We start from the raw sequence: 19,729 nt of genomic DNA on the forward strand, positions 1-19,729 counted from the left end.
CTTTAATCGGTAACCAACAACCTCTGGCAACTGCTGCGTGTGTGAAAGACTACAAGACAAGCTTTTCTCTACTTTGGGATTGTGGTTGTGAGCAGGAGGTCCCAGGGTCAGTAGATCTCTTGGCACTTTGTGAATAGAGAGCGTGCTTCAGAAAAGAGCTTGAATTCCATCAAGCAAATCAAGTCCTTGCCCCAGGCAGCATGAGGGAGTCCCAGGAGTGCTCGCCTCCTTTACTGCTGAGGAAATGTGACTTTTCCTCTAGTGGCAGTGATAAGTCTGAAACGATTTTATCCAAGCACTGTTATCCACTGCCTAATCACTGTGATGCCCAAGTGGTTACAGAGATACCCTTGTTACAAAATGCAGCCAATATCTTCTATTTTTGCTAAGCCCTAGTAGGACAGAGTGTGCCTTGGCTCTCTGTATAAATGAAGTCCGCCCCTTCCCCAAATCTGCCTGCGTCCTCCCAGCACTGCCAACCTCCACTCCCTCCTGCGCTCCCTCTCACTCGCTCCCTTGCTCTCAGATGATGCAGAGTGCCAGCAAGTCCCTCAATGCTGTCATATCTGTCCTTTTTATTCATTGCAGGGTTTATTTTTAGCCTGAAACAACTGCTTCCTAAAAATGGAGTTCCTAATGACACGGGAGCTGGACACAGCTATGTAAGGTATCCAGGGCTTGGCCTGACAGCTTCTCCTGTCTGTCTCTTTGTTGTGAGCCCAGGACAGCAAAATTTGTTGCTTGCCACCAGCCTTGCAGAGCTTGGACTGAACGCTAGGAAGGCAGCAGAAAGAGAAACTCGGTGCAGACGTCCACTGGAGCCCTTGGCCTCCTTCTCTTCCCAAACTGAGAAGGAGAGAGACATTTGCCTGCACCGTACCGAACTCCAAGGGTTCCCCAATGAAGGTGACTTGCTGGATCCTGGCAGGCTTTTGCCTGCTTTTCTGCTGCAAGGCAGAGGAAGGACTGAATTTCCCCACATATGATGGGAAAGACCGAGTGATCGACCTGAATGAGAAGAACTACAAGCAGGCCCTGAAGAAGTATGACATGCTCTGTCTGCTCTTCCACGAGCCTGTGAGCTCCGACAGGGTGTCCCAGAAGCAGTTCCAGATGACAGAGATGGTCCTGGAGGTAAGCACCACTGCGTGTCCCTGCCGGCTCAATGCCGCTGTGCGTCTGGAGTTGTGGAGGTGGGTCATGGGACAGTCAGGGTCCTGGTGGGGACAGCCAAAGGTTTGAGGTTGCTCGCCTGGCTTTGATTTAGACCCTGAGCTCTATGAAGCGCAGGGTTAAGCCTTTGTTGTAGTCTTCTGAGTTGTTTGCTGGGAAATAGCCTTTCTGGATAGTGCATCAGAAAACAGGGAAAAGCAAGTAACCTTGCAAACCCCATCGGCATGAACTCAGCTTAGCTGAGCTTTTTCAATTCTCAGCACAGGTCTGAGTGCATAGCCTGAAATTGCTAGGTCCCTTCTCCTTCTAGTATACCCTCCTTGGATTCAAGATTCCTTCTTATTTCCTATTCCACTGGGAGCAAACAGCCAAGAAGTCCCACCGAACTGTGCTGCAGATGGGTTTCCCAACTCCACATCTCAAAAGCTCCCCGTTGGTGCAGCATTAAATCCCTTTTTGTTTTTCTGACACTTGGTTGCCTGCTTGGAATAAGTCTGTAGCTGCTTGTTAATACAGCCATTCATTTTTGTGCTGGAAATAAGCATTGTTAATTCTTTGGTGAAAGAATGATTAATTAATCCTCAGTAAAATAAATCACACTAAAAATTACAAAGTAGATTCATAGCATTCTTTTTTGCAGTGTGGCTGTAATCTAGGGACTCTTAACAGCAGTAAACCTTGATGGTTAGTTGTTCATTTCCTCCCAGGGGCTTAGAAATATTTCTTCTTAACTAAAAGACACATTTGGATAGAAAGTGAGAACTGCAGAAGAAATACATAATCTCTATTTTCCAAAGAGAAAATGCATTGCACCCCTTTACGTATAGCAAAGGTGATTTAGAAAATATTCTCGCTGAGTGAGGGCTAGGACCTGCAAAAGCCCAGTGCCAAGTTCAAGGTCTACTGACCTCCTCAGCAAGGCAGGCAAGAAAGATTCAAACCTGACCAGATTTTATTCACCTGCCAGGAAACAGTTACTTGTTCCAGGTGAGTGATCAAATAACACTTGGCAAAGAAAAAATAACCCTGGAACTCCAGCTGAAGAGTTTATGGCTGGTAGTATAATTGCATTGTTGTTTAATAGGATAGCTATTTCATGCTAGATGGATGGCAAGCATTTACTAAGTGTATATTTATAGAAACCCAGCAGAAGCAGGTACCCATTGTACACTGTTGGTTGTACTCCCCACGACATCTATCCCCATGTTAGCAATCAACCATACTGAGGGTCCAATGGCTACAGTGCAGCACGTGTTCAAGCTTTTATTTTGCAGGATTTGCTTCAGAGGTGAATACATTAGCTTAGGACTCTAATGATTTGGTTTCCAATTGCATCTCTGCCATGGAACTCTGATATGACCTTGGGCAAGAGACTGAGGATTATATCTGCAGCAGACTTTGTGTAATTGTAGTGCTCTGGTCCACTAATGCTCAGCTACAAGCTGGCCATTTTACAGAACACCCTGCACTTGTGGCTTTGACCTCAAATCTCCAGCACTTGCAATGCTGACTCAGTGCATTTGTTGAAGTTCCCCATTGTCCCCTGGACTGGGAATTGCAGCAGCAATCTTACAGTCCCCACGCAGCAGAGATCTGCAGACTGGACACTTCTTTGCCACAGACATCCAAGGCTGGGAGAGGATCTGAGAAGGCAACAGAGAAAGTGCTGGATAGGACACAGCCCAGCAAGGTGCTGGTGCTCCTAATTTCTGTTACTAACTTAACCATTGCAGCAAGCTAGGTTTTAACCTGCTCCCTCTAGTGACAGCACTCAAAGCTTCACCTCCCTCACCTCAAGCCATAAATGTGTAGTAAGGATCACTCTCAATCTGCCCAGCCTGTGAGAGAATGCCTTTATGGAGCATCTCATGCCTACTTACTGCGTCAAGGATTTACTTTCTGGAGCATCTCACGTTTTTTCACCTTACTTTATTGAGGATTTGCATGCTGACTCACAATAAGGTGTGCTGCTTCCACAGCCTGGAAAACACCACATCCTTAGCCTTCCTTCTATAAAATTGCACTGGTCTTCATCATAAGGAATAACGGGAACCCTTCAGGCAAGACCTCAGGCAGGTGTGGAGCTAAGCAAAGATCTGAGCTGACTATCTAAGGGTTATTACTTCCTATTGCCTGATGAACACAGGTATGTGTGTACATAGGAAGAAATAGGCTTCATGGATGTTAAGTCCTGAAAATCTCCAAAGTGTCCACCCTTTCCGTTTCTCACGCACATGTTAGAAGAAATGTATAGTTCCAAAGACCCAAGGCATGAATAAGTATCTTAGAACCAGGAAAAAAATACAACTGGAGAGATCCGGTGACAGGGTCCCTCCAAATTTGCTAGGACAAAATCCCAGATGTGCCCAGGTAGTAGATAGTGTGGAATATTGTCAATTGCAAGCAAAAGTCCCAGCAGTGCCTGCCAGTCCCTTCTTCACTCCAGACCCAGCTGCTGGTTTAGGTCTCTGTAGGTGAAAAAAGACATGGCTACAAAGCATCCAAGGAGGGCAGGATGGGCCTAGACAACACTCCTCCAATCCAGGAGCAAATTGTCCCTTGGCCATGAGCATGGTTTCATCCAAACACGTGGGTCATGGTCATCAACAAGCTCAGGCTGGTTCCACTGGTAGCTAACAGGGCTTGAGCTCATGTGGCAGCACTTCCTTCTTTCAGAACACTTCAGTCTCTTCCCTTCCAAGTCCCTGCTCTTTTTGAAGCTTGGAATGCCTTAATTATGTTTGATATCTCCCTGGAAAATCTGGCTGAAAAGGGCCAAGAGCTTGAAACATTATTTGTGGAGGCAGCTGACAGACAAACTAGGAGGGCAGAGAGAAGAGAATCACAAGGGTCTCATTTCCTTAGGGAAATGTGCTGAAAACCTGGCAGCACAAGTGAAGTTAAGCACATAGTTAAGGTCTTGATCCAACTGAAACCACAAACAGCAGGGTGAGGAGAAAGTGATATGTTAGGAAAATTCTCCTTCCCGTTACAAATGCCCAGTGTGTGGAACCGACCATCAAAATCTCAGGATGCTCACCAGGTATCATCAGAAAAGGGATGCTATGTTCACACTGATATTGCGGGATCTTCAGCTCCCTCCACCCAGTCCTATTGGGATCTGTCACTGGATTCCCACACAGCCTGGCATGCCCTTCCAATTTGGAAAGGCAATGAAGAAGACCATCAGCTGACCTGGCAGCCCCTACCACCTACTCTGCTGTGTCTTTTCCAACCAAGACAGTTCTATGAGTCTGAGTCGATGATCATGGCTGCTTCAAAGCTCAGACTAAGGGGCTCTTATGCTCCTTTGCTTCCCTTTCTCCCTCCCCTCCACACACCCCAACTACTGCTGAACAGCTCCTGTAGGTGGAATGAGGAAAATCCTCCACTCTGGATGATGACCAGGCAGTCCTGAGGACAGTCATAGCAGTTCCTACCCTGTGGCAGTTTTTCTAAGAGCCCTGCATGCCCTGTGAGGTGAGCACAGAGAAGGAGATCACAAAGCCAGACGCAAAGCTTCACAGTGCAGATTTAAGTGCCGAGCAAGACAAAAAAGCTACTTGTCCCAAAATCTCTCAGCTTTAATGGAAAAAGGGTGAAAGAGGACAAGAACAAAGCAGGGAAGCTTAAAATATCTGTTCTGCTACTCTTCTCTGTAACTCCCCTATTTCCTCCAGTCTCATACCACCGTTTCTCAGACCTCTCCCTTCCCCCTCTCATCTCCAAACCCTTCCCAAATATTGGGAGAGCTTTGCTTTCCAGTGGGCCAGCCTCTGTCTCTAGGGATCATGTAACGAGAATAAAGAGCACCAGGGTAAGAGATTTTTATTTTGCACATGAGAAGCTCTCTCCACCAGTGGAGGCTGTCTCAGTGCAGAGCAGGCTGCCTGCGATGCAGACATTGCATCTCCTTCCCAGTGACCAAGTACAATCAGTAGCTGCTTGTGTTGTGAGAGGGAAACATAGTTTTTGAATTCAATAAAATCAGGGTTAAAGTGGGGACACTTGTTTTATTCACTTGAAAGCAAGGATTTACTTTCAAGCATTGACACTTTTGCAGTTCCACTCACAAGCTTTCAGCTGAGAATGGAAAAACCAGTGAAGATTTGTCTGGTTTTGGGGCAGTTCCACCCATCTGGTCTTCAAATCTTTTTAGAGCTGATAGCCCCTGTGAGAGCTCAGAGACATGTCATATGCAGCAGAAAGGCCTTTTCTTCTGATCCAACACAGGAAAAAAGTTTACAAGTTTAGGTCTGTGCAGAAATTCATAGGAAGCAGGAGCTGAGATGCTAGTTTATCCAAACAGAGTACAGGAGAATATAAAAACAAGTGCTTTCTTTAAGCACCCATGTCAGTTTGTTTCACAGGCTCAGTTTTCAGCCTTTTTCTTATTGAAAATGGGTATGTTCATGAGATACTACCTGAGGATGACTTCCTTGGCTGGGTAGACACATTACACACTGAGTGCCACAGAAACTGTCTGGTCCCTGCATCCCTACAGAGCAAGTCCTCAAGGTGAGAGATAGGGCACACCTGGATGGAGAGGTACCTGAAGAAGCCCACAGCATGAGTACCTCATAATACAAGTAATAAAATAGGTGCTTTGGTTGCCACAGCTACTAAGGCAGTGGCTTCCACTGCAGATAAGTTAATGCAAAAAGTAAGGAAAGAAGAGAGAGAAAGGAAAAAATGTGTTCTGTTTCCTTTGGCCTCTGAGACTATGTAAGTATGTCTCAGTCCATCAACAGCTCAGACAGAGCACTGATTTCAGCAGCAGCACTAGGAAGGTTTCACTTCCTGACATGCCAGTCACAAAAGATGCTACAGAGAGCTCCCCAGTCTGTAGGTGGGCACGTTGACACCTAGGGACAAGTGGATAATTTCTGTATAATGTGGCCTTTCTGTATAACAGTGGTAGAAACAATTTCCAAGACTACTTTAATTCTTATTACCTAGTTTCCTTTCCCGAAGCACCTCCATCCATCACATCGGTGAGGTTGTTCTGGCTGCCTGAGCAGCTTCTAGCACAAGACCCCATTTCCACTGCCACCTCTTCTGGGAAAGGCATCCTTCATGTCCAGTCATGTGTGGTCAAAGGGAAAGAAGTGTGCTGATGGCAGTTCTCAGAGTAGGAAAGAGCTGTCATCCCAATGTCTAAAGGAAATTCATCCAGTTTCATCCAAAGAATAGCAAAATTATGCAAATGTCACTTGGAGACATAGCAGACCCCTGTGAGATTGGGCTCAGCTGCTGACACAATGCAATGCCAAGTCTACTTGAGCTTTGCAGGCTATCTCAGCCCAGGAGTGAGGAGTTCTTTCTGTACAGCTGGAGAGCAGACAGCCCCTGTAGGTGCCATGCAAGAGCATAAGCCAATTAGAGACTCCTTCCATGCCACACCTTTGTTCTGAAATGCCCAAGACATGAGGACAAGTTGTGAAAAGCCCATCCTTCAAGCCTCAGTCATCCTGCCACCCCACATGCCAGTGGGGGTTTCTGATGCATTCCTCATATCCAGGAGGCAGGATTACACTCCTGTCTAATAAGATGCTATTGCCCTGTCCTAGTGCATTGTCAGTGGGTATCAAAAGGACTGGCCTGAGCAATCATTCACCTGCACAGTGGACATAGAATATCCCAAGTTGGAAGGGGCCCATAAGGGACTGAGTCCAGCTCCAGTGTGTGATGTTTATTGTCACCATTTGTTGTTCTCTGCCTCAGACCTTTACATTGCCCAGAAGCCTGCTGAGGGCAGATAGCATCCTATGAGGTGGAGCAGGTACCACTCTGCATTAGCTCGCGCTGCCCTCACTCCAGAGCTCTGTCTGCAGAGCCCTTCACTTAAATCAAGCTGATCAAAGCCTGCCACTACCCTGCATTCAAGCCTGAGCTTCACCCATGGGGAGAAGGGAAAGGAGATACAGTAATTCTCTTTAAAGCCCCAGGAGGGAGGGAAACTATTTAAGCACAAAGCCTGAGGACAAATGGGCTATGAATAAACCAAGTTTGGAAACTAGGGAGCTCCTAATCACCAGAGGAAGGAGTCAAGGGGAGAACAGCCCGGTGAGTTTAAAGGACAGTGACAGATTGAGCGACCTGGTCCAAGTTCTGATGACCAAAGAAGTCCTTTTGAGGCCTCTGTCTCTAAACAGCAGGCACCCAGGCAAGGAATGGGTGGCCCAGGAAAGAAGTGACTTAGCAAGGTCCAAATTATTTTCTTTCATTTAATCCTCTGCACACTGGGATTTACCTACTTATAAAGAGAAAACCTTGCCCGAGGAAATAGAACAAGCAGCAGCCCCATGTGCAGTTCCCTCCTGCGTTGGCCCCTGGGCACTGCTGATGGGGCTCATTCCTGCACACTCTCTGGCGCAGCTCCGGTGCAGGCCAGCTGCACGACATGATACCTCCTCTTTCTGGGAACTCGCTCCTGCCCTGGCAGCCGACAGACTGAGGAGAGTTCTGACACCTCGAAGCCTGCGTAAGAAGACACTTGTTCTGAGCGTTTCCCTCAGGGCTGGTTGCTCATTGCTCCTTGGCTGAGTTCTCCCTCACCCCAAGGAACCTATTGCCCCCCCCAGGGCCCCATAATGGTATGGATTCAGGGCAGGAGCTCCCAGATCCCTCCTGTGGCACCCCAGGGTTTCAGAGGCATTGGCTCAGGCCCACTGGGTCATAAAACTGAGACATTTCCTTGGAGCTGGAGGCTTGGAAACACCACAGGGACCTGAGCAGAAGGGGTTGTGGACTGAGCTCACTTCCTTCCACCAGCACCCACTTGAAAGCAGATGGCTGCTGCTCCACACAGGTTTTGCTGTGGCATCCAGCCTTCGCTTCCAAGCGAAGCCAGTTATAGCCTCACTTTTGCAGAGAACAGTTCCCAAATTCCCCCTCCTGTCTCTGTTTCAGCAGTGGGGTTTGACAGAGGGGGGTTCCACAGAGCAGCCCCAGGCACCAATTTGCCTGCAGAGCTGAGGTCAGCACATGCACACTCGCAGGCCCAGACTGTCTGCAGCATGCGAGCTGCTTAGCTGAGTCGGCAAAACACCTGTGAAGCCGTGCCAGTGGGCACTGGCCGACAGCAGCAGCAGCAAGTGGCCCCTGCCCCACGGGTGCTCGTTGCCACCGGCATCATCCCCAGCTATCTCAGGGGCTTTGGCTTACAGCTGGCTAAAATTAGGGATGCCCGGGTGTAGATAAAAATACAGCCCTAGCTATGTGAAACCTTTAGGTAGGTGGCCAAAGAACACATCATATGCCTGGCTGGGCTGAGCGGCCGGGTAGCTCTTAAAGGGCTGCAGCGCAGTTCTTGGAGCACTACCTGTGAAAGGACCTCCCTCAGCAGGAGTGACCTTTGGGTGTTCTGTATTTGGGGACTTGCCTTTTCACCGGGAGAGGAGCAACCCCCCAAGAGGGCACCTCCAGTGGTGGAAAAGGGCAGCAAGATGGGACACGCTTACTCTCTCCCAGCCCTGCTGCCAGGCCCTGCTGCAGCAGCTGCTCAGCAGGCTCCTGCCCCTTCTCTATGGCCACCGCAATGCTTCAGGAGCTGTCATTCACCAGCCTGAGTTATACAGAGACCCAAAACTTTTCTGCTGGGTATTGTGAGGGGATGCTGCATGGCACAGCATTAAGGAGGGCGATGCTCCTCTGCTCTACCACAGACTGCTCAAACAATGGGGAAGCCAACCACAGCGTGAAGCTGTGAGTCCTGCAGAAGGTTCCAAAGCCTCTGGGGAAATACCCTAGTTTCTTGCCATCTCCTCCTGTTGTTTCTGAAAATAAAAATGAAGTTTTAAGATATTAAGTCACCATCATCTTCACATCAACACATTCTGACCATCAACATGCTCTGCAACTTTAAAGAGCGGAACAGCAGAAAACTGGAAAGAAAGATGACTTCCCTTATAATCTCCCCTTGCTCTCCTCTTTGTATTGCTTCGGTTTTGCTCTTCTACTGCTGCTGCTGGGGAAACAGCAATCTCCCTGTGCATAGGAGAGGCACTCCTAAAGGCTACCAGCGACCCAGGTGTGCCTAGCACCCTGCCTCCCCGCCTGGACAGCCAGGGAATGTCAGCCTTGCTGCCTCGGGGGATCTGAACAGTGAAGTGAGAAGAAAATCCAGGCCAGAAAGCCATAATGTCACTCCACAATGAACGACTGACCATGCTGGGATATCTGTCTCATCCATCTCCGTCTGTAACCCTCTCTGTTGCATTTGTTCTGGCATTTGATGGCAAAACTGACACCAAATGCAACGTTCATAACAATCACTGCTGTCTGCAGCTGAAGCAGGATTGTGGTCAGACAGCCTGTCACCTTTACAAGGGCAATGCTGCTGCTGCTGCTTCTTGTAATGTAGGATTTCAGAAGGACCCTATGAGTCTCAATAAATCTCCTGAAAGTTTCCCATCACCACCCCTCAGTTCAGGTAGTTATGATAGTAAGAAACTGAGATGTTCTAGCGGGGTGTTGTTTTCTTCCATCTCCATTATTCAGATCACTAGCACCCGCTGACACCACCCAAAATCATAGAATCACAGAATCATAGAATGGTTTAGGTTGGAAGGGACCTTAATGATCATTTAGTTCCAACCCCTGATGAGATGGTGCTTACTCAGTTGTAGGTCACAGAATCATAGAATGATCCTCAGGCTTCATCTGGGGCTGGCACATCTCATTCATCTCACAGGGCCATTCACTTAGTCGAATGAGAATGGGGCTGTTACCTGAGGGAAACACACCTTCTGTTCCTAAGGATGCAAGGGACACAACTTGTGACCACATGGCTAGAAAGAGTGCACTGCAGAGGCTTCACGCTTATGAGATAAAGGCTGCAAACTGTACATGGGATATAAGCTTACAAGACCCTGCTGTCTTGGCTTGTGCTCTAAGCCCTGCCTGCCCTGAACCTCCTCGTGTACCTCGGGGACTGCATGACCAGCTAAGCCCAGTTCTTCCGGGGCAGTTTCTCCCTCTCATCTCCCCATGCAGCTGTTGAAGCTAAATTACTCGCTATAGAGGCTGACACAAAGGCAGGGGCTCTGGCTGGATGAGACTTCAAGCAATATGAATTTAAAGGGAGAAGGAGGAGTAGGAGCTGTGTTCTTACATTACAGCCGCCTCTGTCCCAAGGTTCTGAGCCAAAAGGATTGTCAAGATCAGAAACATTATCTGCATTCAAATCCCACTAGCATTATGGAATCACAAAATACTGTAAGGGGATATACAGATGCTTGATACTGTAATAAGCTGGGGGTAACCAGCCAAGCTGCATGCCTCTGGCATCCTCTACATTTTGCTGCCTGATGGGGTTCAAATGTAGATACAGGAATGCGTGCACACCTGGGCACTGCTCAGACCCACCTGCCCCACTGGGAAGCAGCAAGCAGGAGCAATGTCCAGCCCCACAGAGCTGGCACTTGAAAGTGCGACTGTAGGCACAGGCAGCCTGCAAATGTCCCCTGCCTTCCAGCAATGCCACAGTGGAAAGAGATGTACTGAGTCTCATGTTGCAGAAAGATTTCTCCAGTGCAGAACTGAAAGCTCTGTGGATTGGCATGGGCTGTACTGCTCACTCCTTATCTCATAATCCTGAGAGCTCCAACTAAGGAGAAAGGCTGCCAGTAGAGCTCACAGTTCCCTCATGCACACAAGCACAAACATACTCTCCTCTCAATGCACACTGTCTATACGCACTCTCATTTATACACATTCATCTTCTCTTGGGGTGAGCCTCTTCAGACGTCTCCAAACATGCCTATAGGAGAGACTGTGCAGTCTCCATCTTGGAGATCTCCAAAAGTCACCTGGATGTGGGCCTGGGACCCTGCTCTGGGTGTCCCTGCTGAGCGGTGGTTGCAACCGATGGACTCAGAGGGCCCTGCCAACCTCAGCCATGCTGTGCTTCTGGTTTTTTTTGCCTCCCAAGGCCTAATGAAGTGCACATTCCCACAGTCTTGCACAAAGAAGCTTCTGTCCCATCACTAATTTTCTAGATACATCTACTCTTTTCCAGCAAGTTCCCATGCTCATACGCTCACCCCTGAAGAGCTATTTTGCATACACTGCATGTTAACATATGCAACTCCTGATCTAAGCCTCCACTTTTACAAACATCTCTCACTCCCGCTCGTGCCCAACCACTTGTCTGCAGCAGGTGTCACAGCCTCACATGATGAAGGCACATTGCTGAGCTTCTTCAAACACCCCCAAGAAACTCTAACCACCTCCTGCAGGCACTAGTCAAGAGCTATTGGGCTCAGACTACCCAGGATGTGTCTGACGCATGACTAACAGATGTAAGTAAGTAAGTAAGCCAGTAAGGTTGGGGCTAGATCAAGTGTATTTACATGACTGGACAGCCTTCTTCTCTTGGGCTTTCTATGTTTTACCTCCTGTCACAGCACAGCCAGAGCCTCAAGCTTTGAGGAACCTCTTGCTGGTCTACACAACTGCTTCAGTGCAGAGAGTCACTGACATGTCCCCTAAAGCTACTGATCCCACAGACTCCATCCCTTTTCCCATTAAAGGTACAGACAAATCCTCACAAGAGGTGCCCATCTCTTGCTGCCATATTGGACATCAGCTGGTCTAACAAGGCACAGGTGATAGGACACAAGACTGATCGGACCAACGCTCTGATGCTTTATCCGTAGGTGTGTGAATACAGACCTCTGCTCTACTCTACTCAGACAGTATCCTCTGTAAGCAAGAGCCCTGACCTGCAGCCTCCCTTTTATTTCAAATTATTGGCAGAGAGTGAGAGAAGAGTGGCGAAACAACGTGCTTCCTTCATAACCTGGAGCACCCCCTAAAGATGGCAGGCCAGGTAGCTGCAGGGGGTTAAGGCAGCAGTAATTGGGTGCTCCTGTTCCTTGATGAAATCGTGAAGGAGATATCTGGGTATGCACTGCTGTAGGGAACATCTTTTGGAAAAAGAAGCTGAGATGCTATGATGGTGGAGAATGCCTTTCTTGGGGGGGCTTTGGGACATGCTTTGGTGGCAGGGAGAACATAACCATGTCCTTCAAATGAACGTCACTGCCCTAAGCCTGAGTAAAGTCCCTGATCCCAGATCATCAGGGTGCCCACTGTTTTCCCCCAGGATTTTGGGACTTTTCCTCCATGGTCCCTCCTGCAGTTGCTGGCCAGCTGCAGGTGGGGGCTATTTATAGCAGGGAGCTGAGGGGACGCATGGCCACGGACACAGTGGCGCTGGGTGACATTCAAACCGGCTTTGAGGCTGAGAGGGTGCTGAAATGGGCCCTGGAGGAGGGCACTGCCATAAATCAGCCCGCCATCTCTCTGGCTGCAGCCTTCCTGCTGCTCCCTCCAGTGAGTGGAGGTGACCGTGCCCTAATAGGGACATCCCAGAGGCCTGTAACTCTTATTCCCTATCCCCAAATCCAGTGGGGTTTTGTGAATGGGAATAGGGCAGCAGCTGAGATGGGGTATGCTCCCTGTGGCAGGGGACACTGGGGACAGCAAGGAGGCTGTCGGCATCAGAGGCATCCATGGAGCAGGGGAAGAGGGAGGAGGAGGGGGTGTTACAGCTGCTCAGGGGTCTCGAGATGGTGTTACCACCCCGGAGGGTGCCTGTGGATGAGGACGCCATCCGCCTGCTTCCCAGGGCCGCCACATGTCCAAGGCGCCCGGGTGGAATTCGCAGGGTCCCCACCGCAGGGCACTTGCAGCGCGTCTCTCCTTTCCACAGATATCTATTTTCACAAATCAGGCAGGAACTTGATATCATCAAGAGGCCCCTTCATCAAAAATGGTGGGGATGGGGCAGCAGTTTCCAAAGCTGCAAGGTGACAAACACAAGCGTGGCTGGGATTAGCCCTGTTTCCTCAGGAAATAGGGCAGAAGAGAGGACCCAGAGACAGGGAGCTGGCTGAAGCCAGGACAGGAGATGGGACTTGAAGCATTTCACAACAGAAGAGATGGATTTGGGTGTTAGCTTGACCACGTTGTCTTATTGCTGCACTGTTACTCTTTGACTCGCCCACAGCTCAACACAAGCTGGGGCATTAAACACTGCTGGATTTGGATTTCCTTCCAGAGGGACAACAAGACAAGCAATAGAGGATTAATACAGGGAGAGTCCAGAACAGAAAGGAGACACGGTGATGGCCCAGGAGCACCTGGTGGTGTAGCACTGCTGTTTTCACAAGTCAAGGGAGCTTTTGCTACTCTGCCGTGTGTAAGCAGTGATGCTTTTGCCATCCTCCATTTTCCAGCCATTGCTGCCTGGCACCAAGCACTCCCAGAATTAAAACATCTGCAATACCCATGAGTCACAGTCCCCTGTAGGAGACCACTGATGCATGAGGAAGGAGAGAGCTTTTGCTCTGCTAGCGGGTGCAAGTCTTTCTCCCAGCTGTTCCCATTACTTCGTTGTCACCAGTGTGGCTGGGAACTCTCTCCTGATGCCCAAGTGTCAAAGCGCAGTTGGCAGCACATGGTATCACCAGCAAACCCAGCGCTGTGACACAGTGGGAAGAAATCCAACCCTTGTGACCTCCAGACAGCCTTATCTCAGCAAAGAGGCAGCATGTGATGCGTGCCACCCATCGATGCTGCCTGGGAGCAAAATATGGGTCATTTGTTCCTACTGTGCCCTCCTGATGGGGCACGATGCCCTCCAGCATTCCTGCTGTTCATACTAGATTCTGGTTCTCCTCATAGCTGGCAGCTCAGGTCCTGGAGCCCAGGAGCATCGGCTTTGGGATGGTGGATTCCAAGAAGGATGCCAAACTCGCCAAAAAGCTAGGTAAGTCCCATGTTTGCTATCTGCAGAACAACTTGGATGCCATGGTGTGAAAAATCCATGCTCTTCCTGCACAGAGAAAGCTCTGATACAGTAATGCAGAACCAACATCTACAGAAGCATCACATGTCCCCAAATGCCACCTGTTCCCTGGAAGGGTGATTGCCAGCCACAAATAGGAACCACAGCCTTGCAATGGTAACCAGGTGCCACTCCTTCCTGAGTTGCTCCCCAGATATAAGAGGAAACCTCCACCCTTCTGGTTCCATCCCTGGACACAGCTGCCCTCCAGTAGCTGGCAATTTTTTCATGTTTCATCCCACAGAGAATGTGGAAATACTATGGCATGCAAATACAATGGCACATAAATACCACACTAGGCTTAAGGCTGGAGACTCATTATGCATTGTATACTGGACTGTAATTTTATTTCCTGAATTAGAGGCTAAGTGTGACAGTGTATGTGAAACTAAAGCGGAGGCAACACACTACCTTGCCATCACACACTGCAGGGCTCAGGGCTCCTCATCTTGGAGCCTTCGCCAAGATGCTGTGGCATCCAGTCCTCAGCTCAGTCACGTGCCAGCCTGCCTTCTGCACCATCTCCAACAAATGCTTCTAATTTTTCCCAAGGCAAGCTACACACCCAAGAGTTTAAAATTTTCTTTGGCTTCTTGGTCATTTTTTATGTTCACAGAGTTGAGCCTCCTCTAGGCTCAGGGGATCACTAGGACTATTTGTAACTGGACCAACCAAGTCAACAGGCAGCTGCATTTTCCCAGGAGGTGTTGTTAGAATAGCCAGCAAGATGCTCCAAGGTAAAAAGAGTGATGCTTTTAGTGTCACATTGACAACATGATGTTTCCTGTCTCCTTCTCTCAGGCTTGGTTGAAGAGGGAAGTCTCTATGTCTTTAAGGAGGAGCGGTTGATTGAATTTGACGGGGAGCTGGCTACAGATGTCTTGGTGGAATTCCTCTTGGATGTAAGCACAGATAAGCTCAGATAAACCCTCTCAGAGAAGACCTTGCAAACACTCACTTTGCTAAAAACATAGGTTATCTCTATTTGAAACTCCATCCCTGTTTGCTGTGCACCAGCATGCAAATGATGTTGTTTGCTGACTTCCCAAATACTTGACTGACCATGAGTTCCCAGAAAAGCCAGGTCCTTTATATGCCACCAACCACTTATATCTTAAAGATATTTTTCTCTCTTTCCTGTTTATGGAGCATTTGGTTGCTCAACCAGGGAGCAAGCAACTATCCCACATAAATCCCAACTAAAACAGAGCTTTTCTGGCAGCTTGATAGCAATGGAGTCCTCATTTCTGTGGCTTAAACCCCAACAGCACAACAGCAAGAAGGAAATGCGGACAGCAGAGCATCACTGGTTAGGGGTGCAGCATAAGGCACCTCATGAGGCTCCATTTGCCATGCTTTGCGGTGCACCACTGATAAATCAAGTTCTGGAAAGAAAGGAGGAGAGTAAGGATTTCTGTTTGTATGTTTTCCACTCAAGGAAAAACACCTAGGAAAGCAGGGAAACAAAAGCAAACACATCAGTGGTGTCTGGGCAGCCTGATCTCAAAGGAAAACAAACCCAGTGTTCCACTACTCCTCTATAGGCTATGCAGTGGCATGCCTGCATTTGTTTTCCTAGTGAAGCCACACCCAGTTTACACCAGTATTGCTTGGCACAGCAAAACAAAACAAAATAAATAAACCTGACCAAATCCTTCCACTAGTAGTGTCTGGTTAAGTAACAAAGTTTGGACTAAAAACAGGATAAAGTAGCAGACTGGTCTTCCAACTTCTTCATCAAAACTGTGATGTGCCTAGGGCCAAAGAACAGATTTAACCCACCGTGCATGAGTGGATCAGGCAGGAAATTTCACTTCTAGCCTTCCCACTGCTCCAAAACATTGTTTGATCATACTCTAACATGTCCTTTTAAATATTTTTTTCCAAAAGCAAGTTCTTTATAATGATCTCTTCCAGCAAACTACACTTAAAAACAAGTATATCCCTCATCCACAGAAGAGCACAGTCCTCATATTGCAGTTCTTTCAACCATTCTACCATCTCCTCAGCCTCTCCAAAGTCAGCTGCAATTACTACACTTTATCTCCCATCACAGCATCTATTTGGGTCACCCAGACCTCTCTCAGCTTCCCTCTGAATGCTTCAGCCTGTACAGTGAACCTATTAAGTGCTCCCTCTGAAGGTGACTTATGTCTCTCAGTTAGTTCCTCACAGAGAGGCAGAAAGCACCAAACAGAGTTTCCAGATGCAGAGAAATTGGGTGACCTCTTTCTCCCCACTTAAGCAGCTAGTGACACAGTCTGGCAGTCACAGGTTGGTGCTGCAAATCGTTGTATTATCAAATGCATTTGTCATGGCAGCTGCTAGAAGACCCTGTGGAGGTCATAAACAGCAAGCTGGAGCTTCAAGCCTTTGACCAAATTGATGACGAAATCAAACTCATCGGCTACTTCAAAGGAGAAGACTCTGAACGTAAGATGAAAATGTTCCTTGTGGGGCTTGGAACCTTGGTGAGGGTGCTGGGGGGTTGTACGTTCCCGCTCATTAACATTAAGGAGACGAACTGTTGCAGTACAATAGTCACTGGAGGATGAGGTAGGGTTGCAAGTGAACTTCTGCTGTTACTGCATGAGCCAATTCCTGCACTAACAGCAGTCACCCTTGGACTTGCTTCACAGGGCTGCTGATTTTAGTCCCTGCTTAATGTAGCATGCTGGGATCTATGGTGGGGCTGCACAAAGTGTATTCTGTTCACTCTACATTAAATGGTTTTTGTTTGTAAATTCTGGAGGTGTGTAAGAAAAATAGTACTGTCATCTGCTGTATTTTGTAATAATTTATATTTGCTCATCCCTGGTGCCTTCTGCGCTGATCAGAATGAGACCAGCTGTCTATGAAATCTTTCCTTCATTCCCCTTTTCTCCTTGCAGATTACAAGGCATTTGAGGAGGCTGCTGAACACTTCCAGCCCTACATCAAATTCTTTGCCACATTTGACAAAGGGGTAAGCATCCACAGACCTCACGACCGGAGATCACAGACTCCTTTCTGCACAGTTTAAAGCCTTTCCGATGCAAAAGTGTAGGCTCTGAAGTAAGAAGTTGAGCAGGCCTTCCCTAAAACTCTGAGTGTGAGCATTAGAGTAGCCCTGAGCATCCTATTCCAGGTAGTGCTTTTTGTGCAAGAGAGTTGAACCAGATGACTTCCAGAGGCCCCTTCTAACCTCAACCATGCTGTAATTCTGTGAACTACGCAACCCACCCAGTCATCAGTGCCCCCACCTTCCTCCATCTCTGCATCTGTCCCTGGCCCTCCTAGGCCACGAGCTGTATCACTTGCACATTCACAGTGGGCACGTCACTGCAAAGACAGAGCAAGGCTGGTATGCAAAAGTGAGGACTGGGAGTCTTTTGCTCTGTTGTAGCTCATCTCCTCCTTTGCTATTTGAGGCTGTCACGTCTCAAATGGACAAGATAGGTGCACTCCAGCTTCAGGCTCCTCATGCACAACACCTAGACAGAAATGAACTACTCTTTGGAATAAATAAGAGCTGCTCAAATAGAGGTCATTAAGATGTATGAATCAGCAGAGGCACACTGTGCAAGAAGACGCCATGTTTATCACAAAGCCTTGCTCTGTCTGTAATTTCCAAATCCACCACTTATACAGCATTTTCTAGAAGCTCAGGATGTTCCCAGATTTAATATCTGGCTCTAGCTTCTCATTTTAAGCATTCCTGTAACTTGTAGTAATTGTGTCTGCTTTTGCATTGGCCCTGTTCCAAGATAAAAGCCATTTCTGCAGTTCTGCAGGAATCAGAATTGGATCTGTGTTTGGGAACCAGCTCCATTAGATTTGCAGGTCAAGGACCCTAGACTTGCTTTGCCACAGTGCTTGACACTAGCAGTGTAGAAAGCATCAGTGTTTTGTTTCTTTTTTTGCAAGGAAAGATTCATTCATATTTTGCTGGCCACACTAAGAGTGCACTTTGAGAGAAAGAAAATGGTTTGGCCTCAGCTCTTCCATCAGAAGAGGCTCTGGGTTCTCAGGAGGCACCTCAGGATCACTCACCTGTGACCATTTGCACTGCCACAGGTTGCCAAGAAACTGGGTCTGAAGATGAACGAGGTGGATTTCTATGAACCATTCATGGATGAGCCTGTTCACATCCCTGATAAGCCTTACACAGAAGAGGAGCTGGTTGAATTTGTGAAGGAGCACAAAAGGTATGTATCAGACAGGATGCTCCTGGACGTGGTAAGACGGCAAAGGTGTCCTTCTTTGCAGGTTGCCTCTCTAGAGCAGCCCTTCTCAGTAAAAATGAGGATGACTACCACGTATTAGCTGTTTGTTGACCCATTCTTGAGATTTTGGTGAACCTTTCTACTCCCTTATACCACTTAAAGGGTTAAAAATGTAGGTTGCTCTGAAAGTAATACCTTCTATTTGGTTCCATGGAAAATACTACAGATACAAAGAGCACAATGACACCGTCAATAGAGCAAATTCTCAGCCTCAAAGTGCTATTTTTCAGCATAGTCACCACCATTAGCTATGCATTTTCACCAGTGGTGAACAAGGGCCTGCATGCCACTCTTGTTGAAATCTGTGCTAGTGGAGGTGACCCACTATTTCACAGCTGCTATGATGGTGTTTTCGCCCATGCAGACCATCTTTCATTGGCCCAAAAAGATGGAAGTCAGAAGGTGCCAAATCCGGACTGTACAGTAGGTGCGGTAGGACAGTTCAGCCAAGACTGGCAATGTGCTCCACTGTCTTCAGACTGTAATGGGACCTGGCATTATCGTGTTGCAAGAGAAAGGCTATATACTTTTCTAGCCTGAATCTGAAAGTTCGAGCCCTCAGCTTAGTCAGTGTACCAGGGGAGGTTCAGGTTGGATATTAGGAAAAAAATTCTTCTCAGAAAGAGTTGTCAGGCACTGGAACAGGCTGCCCAGGGAGGTGGTTGAGTCACTGTCCCTGGAGGTGTTCAGTAAATGTCTAGATGTGGTATTAAGTGACATGGTTTAGTGAGCAACATAGAATCATAGAATCACCAATATTTCCCCACTAAACCATGTCCCCTAGTCTAGGCAGACTACATCAACAGCCTTTCCTTCATCCACCAGGTGAGTAACTCCATCACAGAAGGAAATAAGGTTGGTCAGTATTGGTGTTAGATGCATGGTTGGACTGGATGATCTTGGAGATCTTTTCCAACCTTGGTGATTCTACGATTCTGTGAGTGTTTGGACATCACCCTTGGACATGGGGTTTAGATTTTGGGTGGTGCTGTGTGGAGCCAGCAGTTGGATTCAGTGATCCTTGGGGGTCCCTTCCAACTCAGGATATTCTATAATTCTATTACTTTTGCATCCTTAAAAATAAATACAGCATATGACAGTCACACAGGCTATCCGCTGCTTGTGCAAACTGCATTTCCTAACAGACATCAGCGATTTGAAAAGGGCTGAAGAAAAGCAGGGCCATTGATGCTGCTAGGGCACCACAAACAGGGAGATTTGTGTTCACGCACACACAGGGTTTAGAGACAGGGGATGCTGAATGTGAGACTTGCAAACAGATCTCTGCTTTTTCTGAATTATGAAGGGATCCTCTATCTTCCATGTACTCTTAGGTCACTTTGCTGACCTCCTGGGCTTCCTTCCCATCTTCTCTCTCAAGCTCTTATTGTCAAGTAGCAGTATCAAGAAGATGATTAAACACAGTCGGCTAAAT

At 47.9% G+C, this 19,729-nt stretch overlaps 1 protein-coding gene across 1 annotated transcript in view; it reads left to right on the forward strand.

Moving 5' to 3' along the window:
* Positions 602–19,729, forward strand: part of CASQ2 (calsequestrin 2) — a 31,604-nt gene continuing 12,476 nt past the window's right edge. Inside the window, exons 1-6 of the mRNA XM_021397976.1 lie at positions 602–1,134; positions 13,867–13,951; positions 14,831–14,931; positions 16,351–16,462; positions 16,921–16,994; positions 18,086–18,216. Of these exons, the coding sequence (XP_021253651.1) occupies positions 901–1,134; positions 13,867–13,951; positions 14,831–14,931; positions 16,351–16,462; positions 16,921–16,994; positions 18,086–18,216 (737 nt within the window). The 5' untranslated portion in view covers positions 602–900. The remainder of the gene's footprint in view (positions 1,135–13,866; positions 13,952–14,830; positions 14,932–16,350; positions 16,463–16,920; positions 16,995–18,085; positions 18,217–19,729) is intronic.

The sequence above is a fragment of the Numida meleagris genome, chromosome 1 (assembly GCF_002078875.1).
Source record: "Numida meleagris isolate 19003 breed g44 Domestic line chromosome 1, NumMel1.0, whole genome shotgun sequence".
Taxonomy (NCBI): domain Eukaryota; kingdom Metazoa; phylum Chordata; class Aves; order Galliformes; family Numididae; genus Numida; species Numida meleagris.